The sequence below is a fragment of the Drosophila teissieri genome, chromosome 3R, assembly GCF_016746235.2.
Source record: "Drosophila teissieri strain GT53w chromosome 3R, Prin_Dtei_1.1, whole genome shotgun sequence".
Taxonomy (NCBI): Eukaryota; Metazoa; Arthropoda; class Insecta; order Diptera; family Drosophilidae; genus Drosophila; species Drosophila teissieri.
The window spans coordinates 3,524,881-3,544,696 of NC_053032.1; the positions used below are offsets into that span (position 1 = coordinate 3,524,881).

General features: G+C 40.4%; 4 protein-coding genes across 6 annotated transcripts; 2 read left to right on the forward strand and 2 right to left on the reverse strand.

Annotated features, from left to right (window-relative positions):
- The first annotated feature begins 7,493 nt into the window (after nucleotides 1–7,493).
- Nucleotides 7,494–9,411, forward strand: LOC122621741 (melanization protease 1). Its single transcript, XM_043799701.1, has 4 exons — nucleotides 7,494–7,853; nucleotides 8,027–8,190; nucleotides 8,412–8,631; nucleotides 8,684–9,411. The coding sequence occupies exons 1-4, from the start codon at nucleotides 7,784–7,786 to the stop codon at nucleotides 9,406–9,408; spliced, it is 1,179 nt and encodes a 392-aa protein (XP_043655636.1). The 5' UTR covers nucleotides 7,494–7,783; the 3' UTR covers nucleotides 9,409–9,411.
- Nucleotides 9,412–9,483: 72 nt separating this feature from the next.
- Nucleotides 9,484–10,708, reverse strand: LOC122621742 (charged multivesicular body protein 3). 2 transcript variants are annotated; one of them, XM_043799703.1, is made up of 4 exons: nucleotides 10,549–10,708; nucleotides 10,203–10,443; nucleotides 9,721–10,147; nucleotides 9,484–9,594 (listed from the first exon to the last, which is right to left on the reverse strand). In XM_043799703.1, exons 1-3 carry the CDS (start codon nucleotides 10,591–10,593, stop codon nucleotides 9,762–9,764), a joined length of 672 nt encoding a protein of 223 aa, XP_043655638.1. In that variant the 5' UTR covers nucleotides 10,594–10,708; the 3' UTR covers nucleotides 9,484–9,594; nucleotides 9,721–9,761. The 2 variants fall into 2 exon arrangements, with proteins under 2 accessions (XP_043655638.1, XP_043655637.1); XM_043799702.1 differs by having other exon boundaries at nucleotides 9,484–10,147.
- Nucleotides 10,709–11,063: 355 nt separating this feature from the next.
- On the forward strand, nucleotides 11,064–14,010 carry LOC122618993 (ATP-dependent RNA helicase SUV3 homolog, mitochondrial). Of its 2 annotated transcripts, XM_043795632.1 has the most exons (7): nucleotides 11,064–11,220; nucleotides 11,281–11,601; nucleotides 11,670–12,173; nucleotides 12,235–12,544; nucleotides 12,599–12,733; nucleotides 12,796–13,425; nucleotides 13,478–14,010. In XM_043795632.1, exons 2-7 carry the CDS (start codon nucleotides 11,292–11,294, stop codon nucleotides 13,878–13,880), a joined length of 2,292 nt encoding a protein of 763 aa, XP_043651567.1. In that variant the 5' UTR covers nucleotides 11,064–11,220; nucleotides 11,281–11,291; the 3' UTR covers nucleotides 13,881–14,010. The 2 variants fall into 2 exon arrangements, with proteins under 2 accessions (XP_043651567.1, XP_043651568.1); XM_043795633.1 differs by lacking the exon at nucleotides 11,064–11,220 and having other exon boundaries at nucleotides 11,479–11,601; nucleotides 11,681–12,173.
- Nucleotides 14,011–15,205: 1,195 nt separating this feature from the next.
- On the reverse strand, nucleotides 15,206–19,487 carry LOC122621324 (synaptotagmin-16). The gene is made up of 5 exons (XM_043799156.1): nucleotides 19,009–19,487; nucleotides 18,774–18,935; nucleotides 18,390–18,722; nucleotides 18,091–18,323; nucleotides 15,206–16,599 (listed from the first exon to the last, which is right to left on the reverse strand). The coding sequence occupies exons 1-5, from the start codon at nucleotides 19,052–19,054 to the stop codon at nucleotides 15,616–15,618; spliced, it is 1,758 nt and encodes a 585-aa protein (XP_043655091.1). The 5' UTR covers nucleotides 19,055–19,487; the 3' UTR covers nucleotides 15,206–15,615.
- Between the last annotated feature and the right edge of the window lie 329 nt (nucleotides 19,488–19,816).

Below are 19,816 nucleotides of genomic sequence, written 5' to 3' on the forward strand. Positions count from 1 at the left end.
ATTTGGATACGGTTTACCAACTATACCAAACTAAACACGCTCATATACCTTTCCATACATGGTCACTAATCACTAGCAATAAATGGCTATATGGTTTTGTCCCGATACAGTAATTCGCAACGAAATATACATAAATGTCTATAACTTTCATTAGAAGATCTAGATATGACACTTTATGTATTTACACTCGATAGGTAACATCCAAATCGCAAAAAAAAAGTTTCAAAATATCAATTAAAGCTTCTTACTCAAATTTTTCCAAAAATTCTCAACATCATGTTTTTACAAGTCGGTGGGACAGCGGCAAAGCAACAAGGCTCAACGCCCTTCTCTGTCAACCTAATAAAGCAATCCTCTAGTGCCCCTTCGCTCCATACAATGTTAGGAACGATCAAACCAATGAATGAATGCCTTAACGTGGCTCAAATGACTAGACCATGAGTAGCGAATAGATGATGATAAGAAAATTTGACTCTACCCTAAGAAAATAGATTGCAGTCCTTTGCTTTGTTTCCCTATCGTCTGTTACTGAACCTGCACCTAAAAATGTATCTTAGCTATGATCATTTTAAACTGGAAACTAAAAGTCTATAAAGTAACCGCTTTTCAAATACTTATAGAAAATGTGTACCTAGATTCTACTATATGAATTTCGTCTTGTCTCAGACATTTATATACGATTGAAGGCCACTTTAATTGTTTAATATATTGAATAAACACATAATTAAATCCAACACAACTAATTAAAGCATACTATTCAATCTTAACCAAGTTTTAACGTTATCATAAGTGTTTAAAGTGTTAAATGGTTCAGATGTTTTTGTTTTTATTTATAATTTGTTAATATTATGTTACCGTTCAAAATATAGTATTGAAAATGTAATTATATGTATATCAGAAAGTTCACGAAACCACAGATTATTAAACATTAATATATATATATATATATATATATATATATATATATATATACATATATACATTATACATTAATATACATATATATGTATATGTATATGTATATGCATATGTATATGTATATGTATATGTATATGTATATGTATATGTATATGTATATGTATATGTATATGTATATGTATATGTATATGTATATGTATATGTATATGTATATGTATATGTATATGTATATGTATATGTATATGTATATGTATATGTATATGTATATGTATATGTATATGTATATGTATATGTATATGTATATGTATATGTATATGTATATGTATATGTATATGTATATGTATATGTATATGTATATGTATATGTATATGTATCGTATATGTATATGTATATATAAAAAAATATATTTATGTATATTTATATATATATATATATAAATATATATATATGTGTAACTTAATAGGAAAATGAATTTAATAGAGAAAGAACAGACAACAATTATAAGTAATAATGTTGAAAGAATACCATTGAAGTCATTATTAGATGTGAAAGACGTTCTATACGTAGCAAAACAGAAACAAAAACATAAGAAAATCGTTAATAGTTGATTAATTATATTGTTACTTTGAACATTTAATTAAAACGAACGAAAAACAAAAGAAGCTATAATAAAAAAGTATATATGTTTAAATATATATGAGAAAACACAATAATACATTTGGTTTTAATTCCGAGTCGGTCATTATCTCCAGGCGTAACCATCACCTTACTCAACACTCCACGCGACCGAATACATTGTTCCGATTACACTGCGACTATCTGCCTGCCCGATATCTGATACGTATAGCGAACTTGATTTGGCATGACTGTTGGTATATATGTTTTTCTATCTATGTGTACGTGTCTCTCTTTTCTCTGTCTATCTCTCTGTATCTGTCACTATCGACCTTCTATCTATGCCTAACTGTGCTCTGCTCCTCCAAGTGCCTGTCTTGCAGTTCAGTAAAGTCCACACCTGAATCCATGTGCGTTCCAAAGTCAAAACTACATAAATATTTACATCGAAAGGCCTACATTCTGCTGTGTATTCTCGCTGTACTCTATTTGTAAAGCCTATAAAACTGTTGAAGAAATGTGTATATTCCTCCTGCCAAAACGTACAAGCAAGAGTTACCCATATAATGTGAACCATTTTGGGTTGGGCATCAGAAGAGTAAGTATGTATTTGAATATGAAAAAATTAGATATTCTTAGGCTATGTAACTTTTTGTCGAGTACCCACTTTCATCAACCAGGAAAGGTAGGTTATCGTAATTTCGTGCTCATACCTCAAACACTTCCACAAACACACCCAAGTCCAACTTAAATGCCACAGCCACGACGACCTTAGCAATTGAAAGGAAATCCATAAGGGAACATATTTCTTTCTTCCCAAACCAAACTCTGTGCTTTTATTTTAAAAATTTTTCTGCTCAACAGTTCATAGGAAGTTTTCTGTTTAATCAAGCATTACATTGGGCTTGTGTGCAAATAACTGATTTTGTTTTGTTTGTATTTTCAGCAAAGTTAAAAAAACGTCTTAGCGACGCGTTTAAAAATTGTCCTTTGAGAAACTTGTTCTGAACAAAGGTCTCAAATATGAGAGTCGTACCACGATTCGGTCGATATCGGTTTCAGATTACTCAAACAGACACCTACACCACCAGCCCGCCCTGTTGGGCGTAAGTATAAATGTGAAAGAGTAGAGTACTCTGCTCCTTTGAGTCCATCAACGTGCATTACCTGGCATATCCTGATCCAGCCAGGACATTGAATGGCGGCTATACTAACTTGTTTGTAAGCTATGTTTACATCAAATGATTTCGATATGTTGATACGCTTTTACTCAACGAGCCCCATTGCCTATCATGTAAGCCCCCAATTATAAAACAATTTTACAATTTGTTTTTTTATTTTGAGAAAGTTGTTGACGGACCCAGGCGTGAGAAACAACATTTTAGCGCTGACACGTTTAGAAGAGTTGAATTTTTGAGTAGTAGTAGAACTTTTTTAGTTAATCGTATAGCATTGCACTTTGATACAATGAGGGAGTCAGTTCCTTTGTACTAAAATCGAATATTCCATATGCACAACGATAAAAGATAAAAAAATTACGATACTTTTACATACATATACTGGAATAGGAGAAAACATAGCAAACAAATGTGAAATCAGAGAGGAATTAACAACGACTGTAGTTTAAAGCAATTAGAATAGCAAAATCGCCGTATACCCAGAGTCCTTTAACGGTGCCATAAGCAAAATCTTGTAAAATTCATGATAATCGCGAGTAATTTACGTGACTCGAGTACTTTCGTTGTTTGCCCAATAATTCATACGATTTTTAAAGTACCTGAAACAATGGCATTACTTCCCCACTGGAAGTCTAGTGTTATGTTAAGATCATTAAAGTGATGTTACAGTGTTGCTAAAAGCAGATGACCTTCTCCCTAAACTGAAATCTGCTCGAAGATAAATGTGTTTCTTTAAATTTGGTTTACCTTTTCATTAGACCACTTACATAAAATACAAATACTTGGCTCGGCTCGCTCGATTTTTATACCCGTTACTCGTAGAGTAAAAGGGTATACTAGATTCGTTGAAAAGTATGTAACAGGCAGAAGGAAGCGTTTCCGACCATATAAAGTATTGATCAGGATCAATAGCCGAGTCGATCTGGCCATGTCCGTCTGTCCGTCCGTCTGTCCGTCCGTATGAACGTCGAGTTCTCAGGAATTACAAAAGCTAGAAAGTTCAGATTCAGCATGCAGACTCCAGAGACATAGAAGCAGCGCAAGTTTGTCGATTCATGTTGCCACGCCCACTCTAACGTCCACAAACCGCCTAAAACGGCCACGCCCACACTTTTGAAAAATATTTCGATATTTTTTCATTTTTGTATTAGTCGTGTAAAATTCTATCGATTTACCAAAAACTTTTTGCCACACCCACTTTAACGCCCACAAACCGCAAAAACTGTCAGTGCTGAAGACTCTCCTGCGCACTTTCACCATCTGAGCAACGGGTATCAGATAATCAGAACTCGACTATAGCGTTCTCTCTTGTTTGCAATCTATTCTGCCACAAATGCCGACATAGCCAGGTTGATTACTTGTCTTTAAAATTTGAAGTTTGAAATCGTTTAAGCATAAATCATTTACGCAAAACAATCATATCTGTCTTGAACGATTTCGTGTCTTAATTTTTAATATTACATAATTTTACAATTTGAATAATATAAAAATAAGGATAATACAAAAGAATAGACAAAAAACACAAATAAAATACTTTTTATAATATAAGTGTATATAATTTACATAAAAAAATGACCGACTGAACTTATTGTTAAAAATTTTACGAACTTTACTTGCATATATACATGTATTGATATGATCAAGTAAATAAAGAAATAAGGAACTATATACACAAGGAATGCATAAAAATATATTAAAGATTCTATACCCTAGTCAATCATAAATTTGCGATTCAAAATATACAAGAATAACAAAATTTAATTAAAGACGAATCAATTTAACTTTAAAATGGTAAAAGACGCATATCCCAATATCAATTTAGTTATCTAGGACGATATACAAAGGGAATAATACTAATAGTTTTGACACATGCATCATTGACATTTGATATCATATAAACCACTTTTGGACACCTATCATGAGATTAAATTGTACCTGCTTTCGTTACAAGCCCCTAAAGAAATATCAAGACTACTTCGAAATAATTGCATTGATTTCCTTGCCTTCGATAGAGTATGAGTTAAGGGATAAATTCACAGGAATACCGACAAAGTTCCTGGAAAACCGAAAGCAGCTACTTAGGCACTTATTATGCATTCTAGTATTTCAAAAACATTTTGAAAATAGTAACCTAAGCAATGCCAATGGTTCTGTCAAAAAAGTACTACTCATAGGTCAAAGTTCTTTTACACGTACCAAACATCCCCGCCATGCAAGAGCGAGTCAAATGATTGCTGTAGCGAATACCAGTACTGTACGAGTTAAATTGCATTGTAATATGTTGTATTGTATTTACTGTTGAGCTGTATTTTAATATAGAACGAGTTAATTTCCAATAAAAAGTTTTAAAATGCATGAAAAAAAGCAATAAATACCGCGTTTAGTTTTATTTTGTGGAGTGTCAGTCGATTCACACACCCCCGCGCGCTGAATTGTACTAAAGCCCAAAGTCCCTTACATTCACCATGCTCACACTAAGGCATATCATTCATTCGACATTTTCCACAGCAGGACGCGTACAGTGGAATTTGGTAAAACTCGTTCTTAGCAATCCGAGCTGCTGTCGTTGTGCGGTTGTGTGGTCTGCATTGAAGTGACATTACATTCCTATGTTTGGGAATCCGAAGACTTTTCGTCCCTGATGACTCTCCACCCATTCAGCCATCCTTTCCTCATTTCGACTTTGCTGTGTAAGCCCTTATGCATTGATGTCATTATTGCAATCAATCAATAAAATACAAGTAACATAACAAGAAGTTCTGTTTTCAACTTTTGCGCAAATAAATTATTGTAAATTTGACTAAATACATTCTTATATTTACTTCTTAGGTGAACTAAAACAATACACATTCCAAGCTGAATTTATGTAGGAATATATTTCGTTAAATTCAAACAAAGTTTTCGTCACAAAAGGTTATATAAGCATTTTTGCACTATCTAGTACTTACTTTTTTTGCGTGTGTTCAAAAAGTTCCTTGCTTAAAAACGAGGTGTCGTTCGATGCGTGCTTTGCCCCTAGCCCCGCCTATTTTCTTATCCATCTAGTTCGATTAGGCAACTAAAGCTGATTTTAATTTGATTGTAAAAATAGTAGTCGCCGTCGCACACTCTCCTGATGCGCATCGTCACTACATCGACTAAGATATGAGGTAGAGCGAAAAAAGTGGGCGGGGATGATTGTGGATGGTGGCATTCCAAATTCGTCAGCAGGGTTGGTGCTCTTATTAATTAAAACAGTGTATTGGTATTTCGTTAACATTTTTATTAAATCCGACGTCGCCCGTTTTTAATACTTTTATTAGATCGATTTTTTTTTTGTTTTAATTATAATTCATGTTTAGCGCCGTGTTAAGAATTATTTACCATCTTATAAATATTGCAGACGGCATTTAATTATACAAAAGAAAGACCACTCATTTCAACGCTGGAGCTCTTTGCAGTCAGCCAAGTGTGAACATCGGAGTTTATTAGCCCAAAACCACAACGTCGGGAACGGCGATTCACTTGCTTTTCCGTAGATTCCAATTTAATTTAATAGTAGTAGGAAGTTCAACTCACAGATAAACCAGAGGAAAACCCTAATGAAATGCATTGTCAAATGAAATGGTAAAATTGACGACGTCCACTCTTTCTTGAAGTGGTCAACGGCATTAAATCAGCAAACTAATGGCCACTAAGCAAACTACAGGGCGACAGACATCCCTTCTGATGGAAAATGGCCAACTGAGGGTCTGTTCGCCTAAGTGCTTTTCGTTCGCATCCTGGCCTCGTAGCCTTACCTTAAAAGCATTCGGAACAAATTAAAATCAGTTCTTACTTTTTGCATTAATTGAAGCCTACATTTACAGATAATCTTTACGCCTCTGCCAGCGGAAAAATTTAGTCAACTGATGATTATGAAGTTGACAACATATTGGTAAGTACATACATATGTACATATGTATGTATGTATGCGAAATAGAATTTGGATAAAGAAAGATGTAAAATGTTGTGTTTCATTGTAATCGTTAAAAAAAAACGATTCTTTTTGGATAATAATTTTGATGTGTTGGGAAATAAACTTTCCGGTGCTTGTGAAATCTTTTTGGATGTGTCCAGTATACATCCATATATAGAACTTTACAGGGCTAATAAAACATTTAAAATATATAAAATCCTTTTTTCAAAAGTGTGGGCGAGGCAGCATTGGGCATTTTGTGGGCGCTAGAGTGGGCGGGGCAAAACATTTTTCTGCAAATCGATAGAAATGTACAGGACTAATAAAAGATGAAAATAATGAAAATATATCAAAACATTTTTCAAAAGTGTGGGCGTGGCAGTTTTTGGGAGTTATGGTGGGCGTGGCAACATACCCTGCGTCCGGGCCCGGGGGGAAACACCCCAGATTTGCACAGATTTCATGTCTGCGGCAACAATAAAAACAATTTGGTAATTTTTAGTTTTAATTTTTTGAAATAAGCGATTATTAATTTTTTCACGATCACACTTTATTACTTTTGAATACAGAATTCTTTTATTATTAATTTATTTAAATAAAAGAATATTGATAAAAATACGTAAATATACATATAATTTACATTTACAAGCCAGGTGAAACGCTATAGTCAAGTGTCTCGACTGTCACTCAATGCCTTTTACAGAATGTTTGCAGATGTATTAATATGGCATATGATTAATATTCTCTCTCTCTCTCTCTCTCTTTCTCTCTCCATTCAGAAAGTGGGTTTGCAAGATTTTCATCCCGTTGGTATGCGAAGTTCCCTGATAAGCAACGCATCAAGAGCGGACCCGAAATTGAGAACAGGCTTTATTGCCAGTATGGGAGTGCCCAAAACCAGACCCTGAGATAAAGCCAGACTTGCACTCTCTTACTTCTCGTGTGTTTCCTCAGGTTGAACCAGTCTCTGTGAGAGAACCGTTGATAAGCTGTAACTTTGAGCTCGATCGCTTCCCAGTTTCCAGCCACATTCAGAACGTTCTCGGCAGGCGCCCTGTCAGCGAATCTTTCTTTCTTTCTTCGAAGTACTGTACTGCCAATCCATAGTACTGTACTGCTCAGCTTAGTACTCACAATGGAACCGCACTTCCTTCTCAGCGTTCTGGGAATTCTTTTGATGAGATCACTCAGCACTTACGCACAAGGCAAGTGGTTCAGTCTATCAGCCGAAGTCGAGGATTGCTTGTTTCGAAGCACAAAGCAATCGCCTATCAGGGGTGAACTTCACCCCGCAAAGTCTAGGCGTCTTGTTGAGTCGATGACTGCCACAGTGAGCTGATCCCAGAACGCAGCAATCATTGATCCGTTTGTTTTTTAGAAATCTTTGGGTATTGTACAACGCCTGATGAAAACAGCGGCACCTGCATTAACCTCAGGGAATGTGGATACCTTTTCGAACTGCTTCAAAGCGAAGAGGTTACGGACCAGGACCGTCGATTTCTTCAAAGCAGTCAATGTGGTTACCGCAATGGACAAGTGCTTGTTAGTAGACCATTAAAATGTTGCGGTGCTAAGATCATTTGTAGCAATTTTTATCGCCGAAGAGAACGCGTTTTCGATATAACATAGTCCATATACATAATTTCATTTACTCATGGCATCGCGCGCTTTCTAAATCGCTTCTAAATAAATTAAGCATACACAAACATAATTTCAAACATAATAATGTAATGTAATAAGCATTTTGTTTTACCATTTTTCAGATTTGCTGTGCAAACAGCCGAATGCGTACCCAACAACCTCAGTGGGGAAATCAGCCACAAGTCAGACCGACTCAGGCCACTAAACCTACAACACGCCCCGGAGCCAGCCTGCTACCCATGGCGCCCAATTGCGGTGATGACTTTGCAGACCGCGTGGTGGGTGGTAAGGAAACGGGAAAGAGGGAGTTTCCTTGGATGGCTCTAATAGAATACACTAAGCGTGAGTAACCAACATCTTCCCTGCTCCGGAGACTGATCCTCCCTCTAACCAGCCGGCAACGTTAAGGGCCACCACTGCGGCGGATCTTTAATCAACAATCGTTACGTGCTTACGGCGGCACACTGCGTCTCGGCTATTCCCAGTGAGTGGCAGCTGACGGGAGTACGCCTGGGTGAGTGGGATGCGAGAACCAATCCTGATTGCACAGTCGGCAAAAATGGACTGCGGGACTGCAACGAACCCTACGTGGACTGCCCTGTTGTGGAGCGTATTCCGCACCCGCAGTACCCTGGAAACTCCCGTGACCAGTTAAACGACATAGCTTTGCTGCGATTGCGGGACGAGGTTCAGTATAGCGACTTTATATTACCAGTTTGTTTGCCCACTTTAGCGTCCCATCGCAACAATATTTTCCTTGGGCGAAAAGTGGTGGTGGCAGGGTGGGGTCGCACGGAATCTAACTTTACGTCCAATATAAAGCTGAAGGCAGAGTTGGATCCGGTACCGACGTTTGACTGCAACCAACGATACGCCAGCCAACGAAGGACTGTTACCGCCAAACAAATGTGCGCTGGCGGAGTGGAAGGTGTTGACTCCTGTCGCGGGGACTCGGGTGGCCCCCTTCTGCTCGAGGATTATTCCAATGGATACTCAAACTTCTACATTGCTGGTGTCGTCTCCTACGGACCCACGCCCTGTGGACTAAAAGGATGGCCTGGAGTGTACACAAGGGTTGAGGCGTATCTGAACTGGATAGAATACAACGTTAGAGCTTAATCGTAAATGGCGTAAATGACCATTCTTAGAGCTTGCTCGTAAATCGTGCAAATTATCATTGTAAAAAGGGACACGTTACAGCAAATATCGATTTTTAATAAAAGGTAGATTATACAATAAAATAAGTTATATTGTGTAGATTCAACGGTAAAACGCGTAGGGTTCAACACTTCTCGAACTGGAGTACTGTGCACATAAAATATAAAAACTCAAATTTAGTTTTTGAAGATTATTTTGGTTTCTACAACTAAACAACGACGGGAGAGTTGCCGTTTATGATTTTGAAAAGGTATGCCAGTCGGAATCACTTGCCTTTAATTTCGAATCTTAATGCAATCCCCATAGCAGTCGATTTAAGATCGCAGCGAGGCCAGGCGGCTCTGCATTTCTTGCAGTTCCTCTCCATCCTCATCATCTTGCTCAACCTCGACGCCCGCAGCAGACACAGACGCCTTGTCCGCCGGTGTAGTCTCTGGGGGCAGGGGAGCTTCCCCAAGCTTGCCATCTGTGATCTCCCACAAAACCTTATCAACCTCCTTGCAAGCCTCCTCCTCTAGCTCCTCAGACTCCTCCAACGAGTCCATTGTCTCGTCCAGCATCTCCTCAATGATGCCGGCCTTCATCATTTCCTTTGACATGTCGCGCATAATGCCTGCAAGCTCTGGATAGCGCACCAGGCTTTGCATGGCTTGCAAGACGTCTGTAGACTTTTGCAAAGATCCAGCTACACGCAAGGTGGCTACAAGGAGGATTCAATAGTCGGGTCGTACCGAAGAAACGAAGATTTCACTCACATAGTTGATTTTTCATCTGGATCTGAATCGAGTTGAGGTGCGCCTTCGACGTGTATATGCGGTTGATGGCCTTTCGCGAGTTCACAATCTCCTTGGCAAGAATGACGCAGGTATCGCGGTCATTTTTCTGGGCTGCTTGTTTGAGGGAGCGTTTTACCTTCTCCTCCTCGCGCTGGATACTTCGGATCTGGCGATCCAGCTGGTTGCCCTCCTTCCGTATCTTGTGCGTCCACTCCTGGACCTAAGATAAATTTACAGAGAAAAACAATACGAAGTGTGCAAACAATGCCTAATAACATCAAAACTGGAATGATATCATTCCCCAAAGCAATATCTGTGTCGTTACCTGCTCTTTGGGATCTTTACTGGGAGTTTTGCCGAATAAGCCCATTGCTCCAGTCGTTAAGATAATTGTCTGGAATTAATGTTATTATAACAATTTTGTTGTTAAAAAATACAAGTGAGTCATTTTATTTTGATTCTGACAACCAGTCCACAGCGTTGCCAATATAATAGTGTTGTTCATAGCATAGCAAAACATCGATAGATCGATATTTTTAATAAAAATTATATATTTTATTAACTTGAATTTACATTCAATGTGCCGATTATTAAATAAAATATTATTTGCTTAGTGCTGATTGTTTTTCATCTTGTCGAATATATCCAAATCATAAATCTGATTCATTTTTTTAATAAAAATATTATTGGAACGATATTTTTTTAAAACTATTTGACAACCCTATTAGATATAGCAATTTGTTTCCTTTGTTTACAAAAAATTGATACAAAAAGTTAATAACATTATATGTTTAAATCCTTTTTTAATTTTACAAAACTAAATTTAGCACAACAATAACCATAAAGCATATCTAGATGCTAGTAGTTTAAAGAATACCCGCCAACTTATCATAAAATTCATCGACACGGCAACGCTATTCTGTAGGAAAGAGCATTGTGACCTGTACAATCAGCTGTGCATAAGTTGCTGGTGCTTCTCTGTTATATCAGAGTTAACGTGAGTACGCAAATTTAATTTATGCGAATTTTTGAATTAAAAACACAATTTTTCCAATAGAGTGGTTGACCATGCAAAACTGCAGGCGCTGCATTAGCCTAATGGGCCTCTTGCGGCTGCCACTCTACCTGCGTCCGTCCTTTTCAATTGATTTGTCTCTGCGACGATTACACCGTGCGTCCTCTTTGTTTTCTCGAAAAAGGCCGGAGACGAACTTGTCAGCGCTGTTCAAGCCTGTGCAGGTGCAGGCCAATACGGATTCGGAGGACGTGGGTTCCGAGCTGTCAGGAAAACTAGATAAGGCCGAGCTGTTGAAGATTCTCAACAAGTTCACCCAACGGCGTGAAATCAAGTCCCTTTGCAGCGAAAACGGACTGGACGGTACGTATGCACCTGTATGCACCTGTATGCACCATGACCCCCTCGTCTTATTTTGGATCCGTTCCAAGCCTACCTACAGCAACAGGCCTTTGGCTCATTCCGAAGATACTGCATCGAGGCAGAAAACCTTCCAGTAGATCTGCACATAACCTTTAGCGATATATCACAAGGAGCGGGTCACATCGATGATATCTTCCCGTACTTCCTACGTCACGCAAGGACAGTATTTCCGCATCTGGACTGCATGGACGATCTAAAAAAAATTTCCGACCTGAGGCAGCCCGCCAACTGGTACAGCAACGCTCGCGCCATTACCCGGAAGATTGTTTTTCACGCGGGACCCACGAACTCTGGAAAGACCTACCATGCAATGGAGAGATACCTGAGTGCGAAGTCTGGGGTCTACTGCGGACCGCTAAAGCTTCTAGCCACGGAGGTTTACAACAAGGCCAATGAGCGCGGCACCCCCTGCGATCTTGTTACAGGCGAGGAGCGCAAGTTCGGCATCAGCGAAAGCTTGCCAGCCAATCACGTCGCGTGCACAGTGGAAATGACCTCGGTCAACACTCCATGTAAGCGAGTCGAGTCGTTTCCCTATTTCGTCGTTAATGTGTGCCTATTTTTCCGTTTCAGATGAGGTGGCTGTAATCGATGAAATACAACAGATCCGCGACTCCCAGCGAGGATGGGCTTGGACGCGGGCCTTCCTTGGACTGATCGCGGATGAAGTGCATGTTTGTGGTGAGCCAGGTGCATTAGATCTCCTGCTGAAAATTTGCGAAACCACTGGCGAAACTGTTGAAGTGCGGCAGTACAATCGGCTTACGGAGCTTACTGTCGAAAATACTGCTTTAGGATCATTGGACAATGTAGTTTCTGGCGACTGCATCGTGTGCTTTAGCAAGCATGATATATATACGGTTTCGCGAGAAATCGAAGCACGGTCAGTATTGTTTAGTAATTGTTTCCTACTGATCCCTGGCACACTTTTTTTTAGAGGGAAGGAGGTAGCCGTCATATATGGGGGCCTGCCCCCAGGTACGAAGTTAGCCCAGGCTGCTAAGTTTAATGATCCAGACAATAGTTGCAAGGTAATGGTGGCAACTGACGCCATCGGTATGGGCTTGAACCTGTAAGTAAATTTTTTACATATGTGGCTGGTCCAAATATAATGCGCTCGAAATTTACTTGCAGGAGCATTCGTCGAATCATATTCTACTCACTGATAAAGCCGTCGATAAATGCGCGAGGAGAGCGCGAGATCGACACAATATCGGTTTCGTCCGCACTTCAGATAGCAGGAAGAGCGGGCCGGTTCCGTACTCAATGGGAGCACGGATATGTTACTGCCTTCAAGACTGAGGACTTGCAGATCCTACAGCGAATATTGGCTCAAACACCAGAGCCGTTAAAGCAAGCGGGTTTGCATCCCACGGCCGATCAGATTGAGCTCTACGCCTACCACCTGCCAAACTCGTCTTTGAGCAACCTAATGGACATATTCGTGAATCTGTGTACTGTCGATGATTCTCTATACTTTATGTGCAACATTGAAGACTTCAAGTTCTTGGCCGAGATGATACAACATGTTCCTCTGCCCCTGCGCGCTCGCTATGTATTTTGTTGTGCACCTATAAATCGCAAGATGCCGTTTGTTTGCTCAATGTTCCTTAAGGTAGCACGGCAATACAGCCGTAGCGAACCTATTACCTTTGATTTTATAAAAAAAAACTGTGGCTGGCCGTTCAAGCTACCCAAGACAATATTAGACCTGGTTCATCTTGAGGCCATCTTTGACGTAATGGATCTGTATCTTTGGTTAAGGCAAGTCTTGCAAAAGTGCGCGTTAGAAAAAAACTAAAAAACTTGTTTGCAGCTATCGGTTCATGGATCTTTTCCCCGAAGCGGCCTATGTAAGAGATGCCCAAAAGGAACTGGACGAGATTATACAGCAAGGCGTCTTCCAAATAACTCGCTTGCTTAAAAATACCGAGGCAAGTCAGGACGGAGTGACTTCAAGCTATGCAATGCGCCGAATAACGCACATGAGGGAACCTCGACTACCCAGCTCGTCGCGTGGACGTCTTACCGAAAGGTTGCTTGCGCAGGGCCTTCTTACACCAGGCATGCTTACCGAGCTACGCAAGGAATGGGACGCCCAGCAAGTCGGCAATTCCAATTCGCTATCTAATGAAAAGTTGGAATCAGTGATGAATAGTGACGACGAGGATAATTTTTCAGGAATCGGGCGAAAGACAAGGAAAAAACGCAGAAAATAAACGTGTCAAGATTAGTTAGATTACGGAATAAGTAGGAAATAAGAAATGGATATTTTTATATAATATAATTTTATTTGAAGTGGCAATTAAGTAATATTAAAATTATTCATTTGATAATTAACAATGACAATTTAATTGTTTTAATTTAAGAGTTGAAATATGTTATCTGTCTCAGAAAGAATCTATTTGTTTTCTTGCAATTTATGGAGGGAGATTATACGCAGAGTCTGAAACAAGGCTAACCGCCGTTGTACTGTTGAATTTGGAAATGTCATTAACGATTTCGATGAGTTGGTTAGATTTGGCCTTGCTCTCTTTCCCAAATAAAAGTATAGACCTAGCATATAAATGGCCTTTGTAGTAACAAGGAACACATACTTATTCGAAGTTATTCGAGTTATAAAATATTTGACACGTAAAACATACAGATTTTTAAAAGATATAAATACATGAATGGCAAAATACGCTTCTATTATTCAACATTCAAATAAATATTACGTTAGATGCGCATGGCAAGACCTTAATTGTTTTGTTCTTTTAGGTTTCGAATTAATTTTAGTTTACAAACAAATTTGTTTAAATATTTTTAAAGCTTTAAGTTTTATTCTTTTATAAGTTGTGTAATTTATGCACCTCAATGCAAAACCAAAGTGCTCTCATTTCATTTCGAAAAGTCCAGCTACAACGACTGTCAACGATCGTCAGATTCTTCTTTTAGTCCGATCCCTAAATATAAATTAAGCTCTAATGAATTTCCTCTTCTTACCCTACACGCGATTTAGCATGCTTGCATTTGGAGATTTCTTATAATTTTTTACCAATATTTTTTGTAACTTGTCTTCAAATGTAGAAGATGTATTTGTGCGTTTAAATTCTAAGGTACCGATACTTTTGTCTTTCCTTAAATATAAAAACTGCAACATGCGCATGGCTCTTGATCAAAAAAAACAAGAGTTCCATACGTAGGTTTGTTAAGGTATGTAAATTGCTGGTTTCATGTATATAGGTATGTATGCAGTGGCTTCAATTGTTTTTATTTGTTTTTGATTTTCATATTTTGGTAATAAAAAAGTGCTAGTCTCAATAGACTTTGGGCAGCTAACCCCGGGCTTAATGTTTAAATATAAGATGCAGAAAGGTAAATTACAAAAATTCGTCCCACATACGTAACTTGTACAGATGCACAAATGTGCACTCAAAATCTTTAATACGCTCTGTTCGGCTCTCTGGTATTTCATATAGTATTCTTTATCACAAACAATCATAAAATTCTAATTTGAAGTAGTTATTTAAGTACTGGTATGAACTTTACGTGTCATTGCGTATAAAATTTGAATATTCTAGGTGATTTCTTTTAAGTTTTCATATTTCATACATTTTATGAATAAAATTGATTTCAAATTACAAATATTTTATTGCCCAGTTGGGCTAGATTGTTCGGATGGCCCTACCTTGGTCTCATCCCGGGCCAAGCACTCGTCAACGGCAGCCGTCTTTTGGCTTCGACCCTTGTAAAAACAAATCACAAACACCGACCTCTGCTTTAGACAAAGTCAAGCTCCAGGCCTGGCTCAATATCAAGTGCGACCACGTCATCAGCAAGGAATTGAGCTCCGTCCTCCTCCAGAGGGGACTCCTTCGAACCCTTCTCGCGGGACCGGTCCTTGAATGCAGCGAAACCCAGCTTTCGGAGGGCCTTTCCGCTGCGTCCGAAGGAATGGCCCAGCTGTTCGAATCAGGAGTCCACCAGCACATGCCAACGCGCCAGCATCTCGCCTTTGGGCATCTCACACACGTCTGCCCAATGGGCCACTTCCTCAGATCCGGACGAGTTCAGTCCCAGGCTGAACCAGCCGACCATCTCGTTTTTCCTCATGTGCCGTTTGGCGTACACGGAGATCATCAGCGTAACATCGTTGAGCTGAAACAGGGCTACCTGAAAGGCAAATGTCTCCTTAAAAAGCGGGTTGGGCTGACCCCGGCGGATTGACGTTTTGGCCCGGGAGATCTCTTGTCCGATGCTGCTGACCATGACCATTTTAACGTACGTGTCGGGCGCCTTGTTCAGCGACAAGTTACGGAAGTGGCTTCCCTTAATAATCTCCACGCTCAGCCGCCCGGTGACCCCGTTGTAGCTCAAACCCAGCAGCAACTCTGAGACGCCCCCATGCTGCATGGACGAGGTGGAGCCCGCGCTTTCTGACCGAGCCAGGCTTAACAGATCGCTGGTAGAGCCCAGGCCTGAAGACGTGTTGCGGGGCTCCAGTGGCAGCCATAGGTTTGTCTCCAGCTCAAGGTCTACAGTGGCGAAGCTCACATACGCCTCCCCAATCAGGCGTTCCTTACGCAGCCGCTCGCAGCCGTAAAGCCGCACACGTAGCCCCATGTTGTTCACATCTTCTGGGTTGACGCGGTGCAGCAGGAAGCTTTCCATATACTGTGGTGTTTCGCCGCTGCGGATCTTGGTTTTGAGCTTCTGCTTCTTGCTCGGCAGCATTAACATCCGGACCTGCGTATGGGTAGACTGTCCACTACCTAGGGGCGGAAGGTTTTTGGCCTGCATCACGTGCACTGTCATTTTCCGCATAGGGGCGTCGTACAGCAGCGACAACTCCAGCTCGATGGGACCCCTCTGAACGGGCGACTCCTTGTGATCTACCCCCACCAGAAGGTCATCCGACTTGACCGAACGCAAGTCGCTGGTGTCAAACAGGGGTTCCTGGAAAAGGCAAAGTTTTGTCTCTTAGACAAAGTTCTAATGGAAGAGTCTAAACCATAGTAAACAAGAGAGAACGCTATAGTCGAGTTCCCCGACTATCTGATACCCGTTACTCAGCTATTCGAAGTGCGAAGGAGAGTCTTCAGCACTGACAGTTTTTGGCGGTTTGTGGGCGTTAGTGTGGGCGTGGCAAAAAGTTGTTTGGCAAATCGATAGAAATTTACAAGACTAATACAAAAATGAAAAAATATCAAAACAGTTTTCAAAAGTGTGGACGTGGCAGCTTTAGGCGGTTTGTGGGCGTTAGAGAGGGCGTGGCAAAAAATTTTTTGGCAAATCGTTAGAAATTTACAAGACTAATACAAAAATGAAAAAATATCGAAACATTTTTCCAAAGTGTGGACGTGGCAGTTTTGGGCGGTTTGTGGGCGTTAGAGTGGGCGTGGCAACATGAATCGAAAAACTTGCGTTGCGTCTATGTCCCTGGAGTCTGTATGCTCAATCTCAACTTTCTAGCTTTTGTAGTTCCTGAGATCTCGACGTTCATACGGACAGACGGACGGACAGACGGACATGGCCAGATCGACTCGGCTACTGATCCTGATCAAGAATATATATACTTTATATGGTCGGAAACACTTCCTTCTGCCTGTTACATACTTTTCAACGAATCTAGTATACCCTTTTACTCTACGAGTAACGGGTATAAAAACAATAAGAAATGATTCCTTGACTATCAAGTATTTATTACTTAGCAAAAAGATTTTATAATAAAAAAGCCTGCAAATATAGATAATTTTTGGAATATTAATTGGTAATCGCAAGTAAAGTAACATCCAATTAAATTATTTTTTTAGGCATTACCACAAACTACATTACAATATAGCGAATGATACTGATTAAAAGTCGAAGAGTTTTTCCGTTAAGGATTCATATGTGTCACTTTTTACTTTTCCTATTCACATCAAACTGTTCCTCAATTATGTACGCAATCCTCCATTGACTTGACGGAATCCTTTTGATTTGGCATTACAGGATACGGAAAAGTTAAATGCTCGTGAACTGTATAAAGTTCCTTGATTTCTAAAATTCGAAGATTCGGAATTTAACAACTTAATGATATTTCTTTAAAAAAATTTTATTCGTGCACACTTTTACCGAGATTTTTCCTCAACCATATTTCAACGTTTTTGTATGCAATCTCACTCGATTATTGTACTAGATGTTAGTGAGGCAAAACCACTGGAGTGGTTTATTCGTTTTATTCGGCCGCCACGAAAAAAGGTCGTGGTAGATTCAATGTCATTAGGGTCAATGCCCTAATGAATTAAAAATACCTAATTAACAGATGTTAAATTGTCAAGCAAAGAAAAATTGCTAACGGACTCCACTACGTTTGTTGGGTAAATCTTTCGAAACCGACCAAAAGTTGAATGCTTTTTTAGGAAGGGTATACCTTTTTTAAAGGAAGAGACACGTAGTTACACTTACGTCATCGTTGTTGTTGCTGCTGGGATTGATATTGCTGGTCGTAATAGAGTTGTTGTTGTTAATGCTGTAGCCATTGACCATGGGCACCACCAGCACGTTGTCCCGTTCCTTGTCCAGTTTGGAAGGAGCAGCCACGTCGACCCGGTGCTGGTACTTCAAAGCCTGGGTTGTGGGCCGTTGTTCTGCACACGGGTTGCGGAAGGCTGTTGCCGGGTGGGGGACTGTGGTTGTGCCTATCAAAAGGTCGTGACTCATTGCAACGGCTGTCAATTAGCTGCCCCTGACCCCGCCATGCTTACCTTTACTCAGGCCCGTCAGGATGCCTATGTGACTGTCCACTGAGACCTCCATGGAGTCGTTCGAGCTGCACTCACTGTGCGACGACGGGATTCCAACCTTGCCACGTTCGGCGATAGCTAAGGGGTCACGCGTTACTGTCACCCTCTGCAGGTCGGCACCAGCGCCTGCCTGGTGGTAGTTGAAGCTCTGCGCCGTCAGCGGATTAGCCTGGCTTATTCCCAGCCCGTATCCGCCAGGCTTCTCGCCCAGCTGGTGCTGCTGGTGCCACCGAAGGCGCCGCAATATGTCCTCCTCCGAATCGGAGCTGCTGTTCTCGTAACGCCTCTTGCGAGCTACAATGACAGTTAAAAGTCAGCCCAATACATATTAAACACGGTACTCACTGATCTTCTGCACACACTTGACTGCCAGGTGGCGCTCGTCACAGCAGTTGATTGCATGGCGGTAGTGGAAGCAGCACCTGCGACTGATGAAGAGAAACAACAGGAGCAGTAGAACGAGGACTCCGAAAAAGGCGCCCAGCAGCGTGGTCACCTCTACGGTGCCTGAAGGATTTAATAGTCACGGTTGATGTGGCTCAGTTCAGAATGGGGTGGCTTGTGTGGTGCATATACATACCGAGCGTCGGAGTGCTATCCAGGCCAGATGCAGAGGTGACAATCATCTTGGCTCATACGAGGATCCTGGCGAACACGAGTCTACTACTCGCAATTCATTACACCCGGACCACACGTCAAGTCACTTAAAATACTTCTCCCTGCAGCAGGATAGCAAAAGCTCGGAAATTTGACAGCATAGTCTTGCAGGATAACTGGAATCGATTTTTCAAAGGACAACGACTGGGGATGAAGGCAAAGGAGCCGTTTGGATGGTGGTGTTACCCGTTTTTTTTACCTTACGTTTTTTGCAACTGTTGATCTGAGATTTGGTGGCAAAACAGTTAAATAAATTTAGAATGAACGACAATACTATTCTATCACATCAGTCAACGGGAGAATTATAAATAAAAATCATACGCCCAGGATTTAATTCAACTGCTGCCTCAAACTCGAGGAAAAAACTGCCTCGAGGCGAGCACTTCGGAGCTTAATCCCTTCACCACCATTGTGTGTACATACAGGGCTCGGAAAAGCTTCGTTTTGACAGTTGCATCGCAGGAACAACTGTTGCTGTTTTGTGTTTGGGAAGCACGATTTCAAGCTGATGACTGAGCAGCGGAAATCTTTTTATTCGATGCTTTTATTAGGATTGGTTAGTTTCAATAAATGTTTACAACCAAGATCTTTCGTCTATTATTGAAATGCAAATATGTGAAAAAAATAAACTCTGCGGAATTTTTACATTAAAATCCATAGACGCTCCATTCACGTAATTAATATATGTTACACTGAGTTTTCCGACTGTTTGAAAAACAGCCTTGTAATTC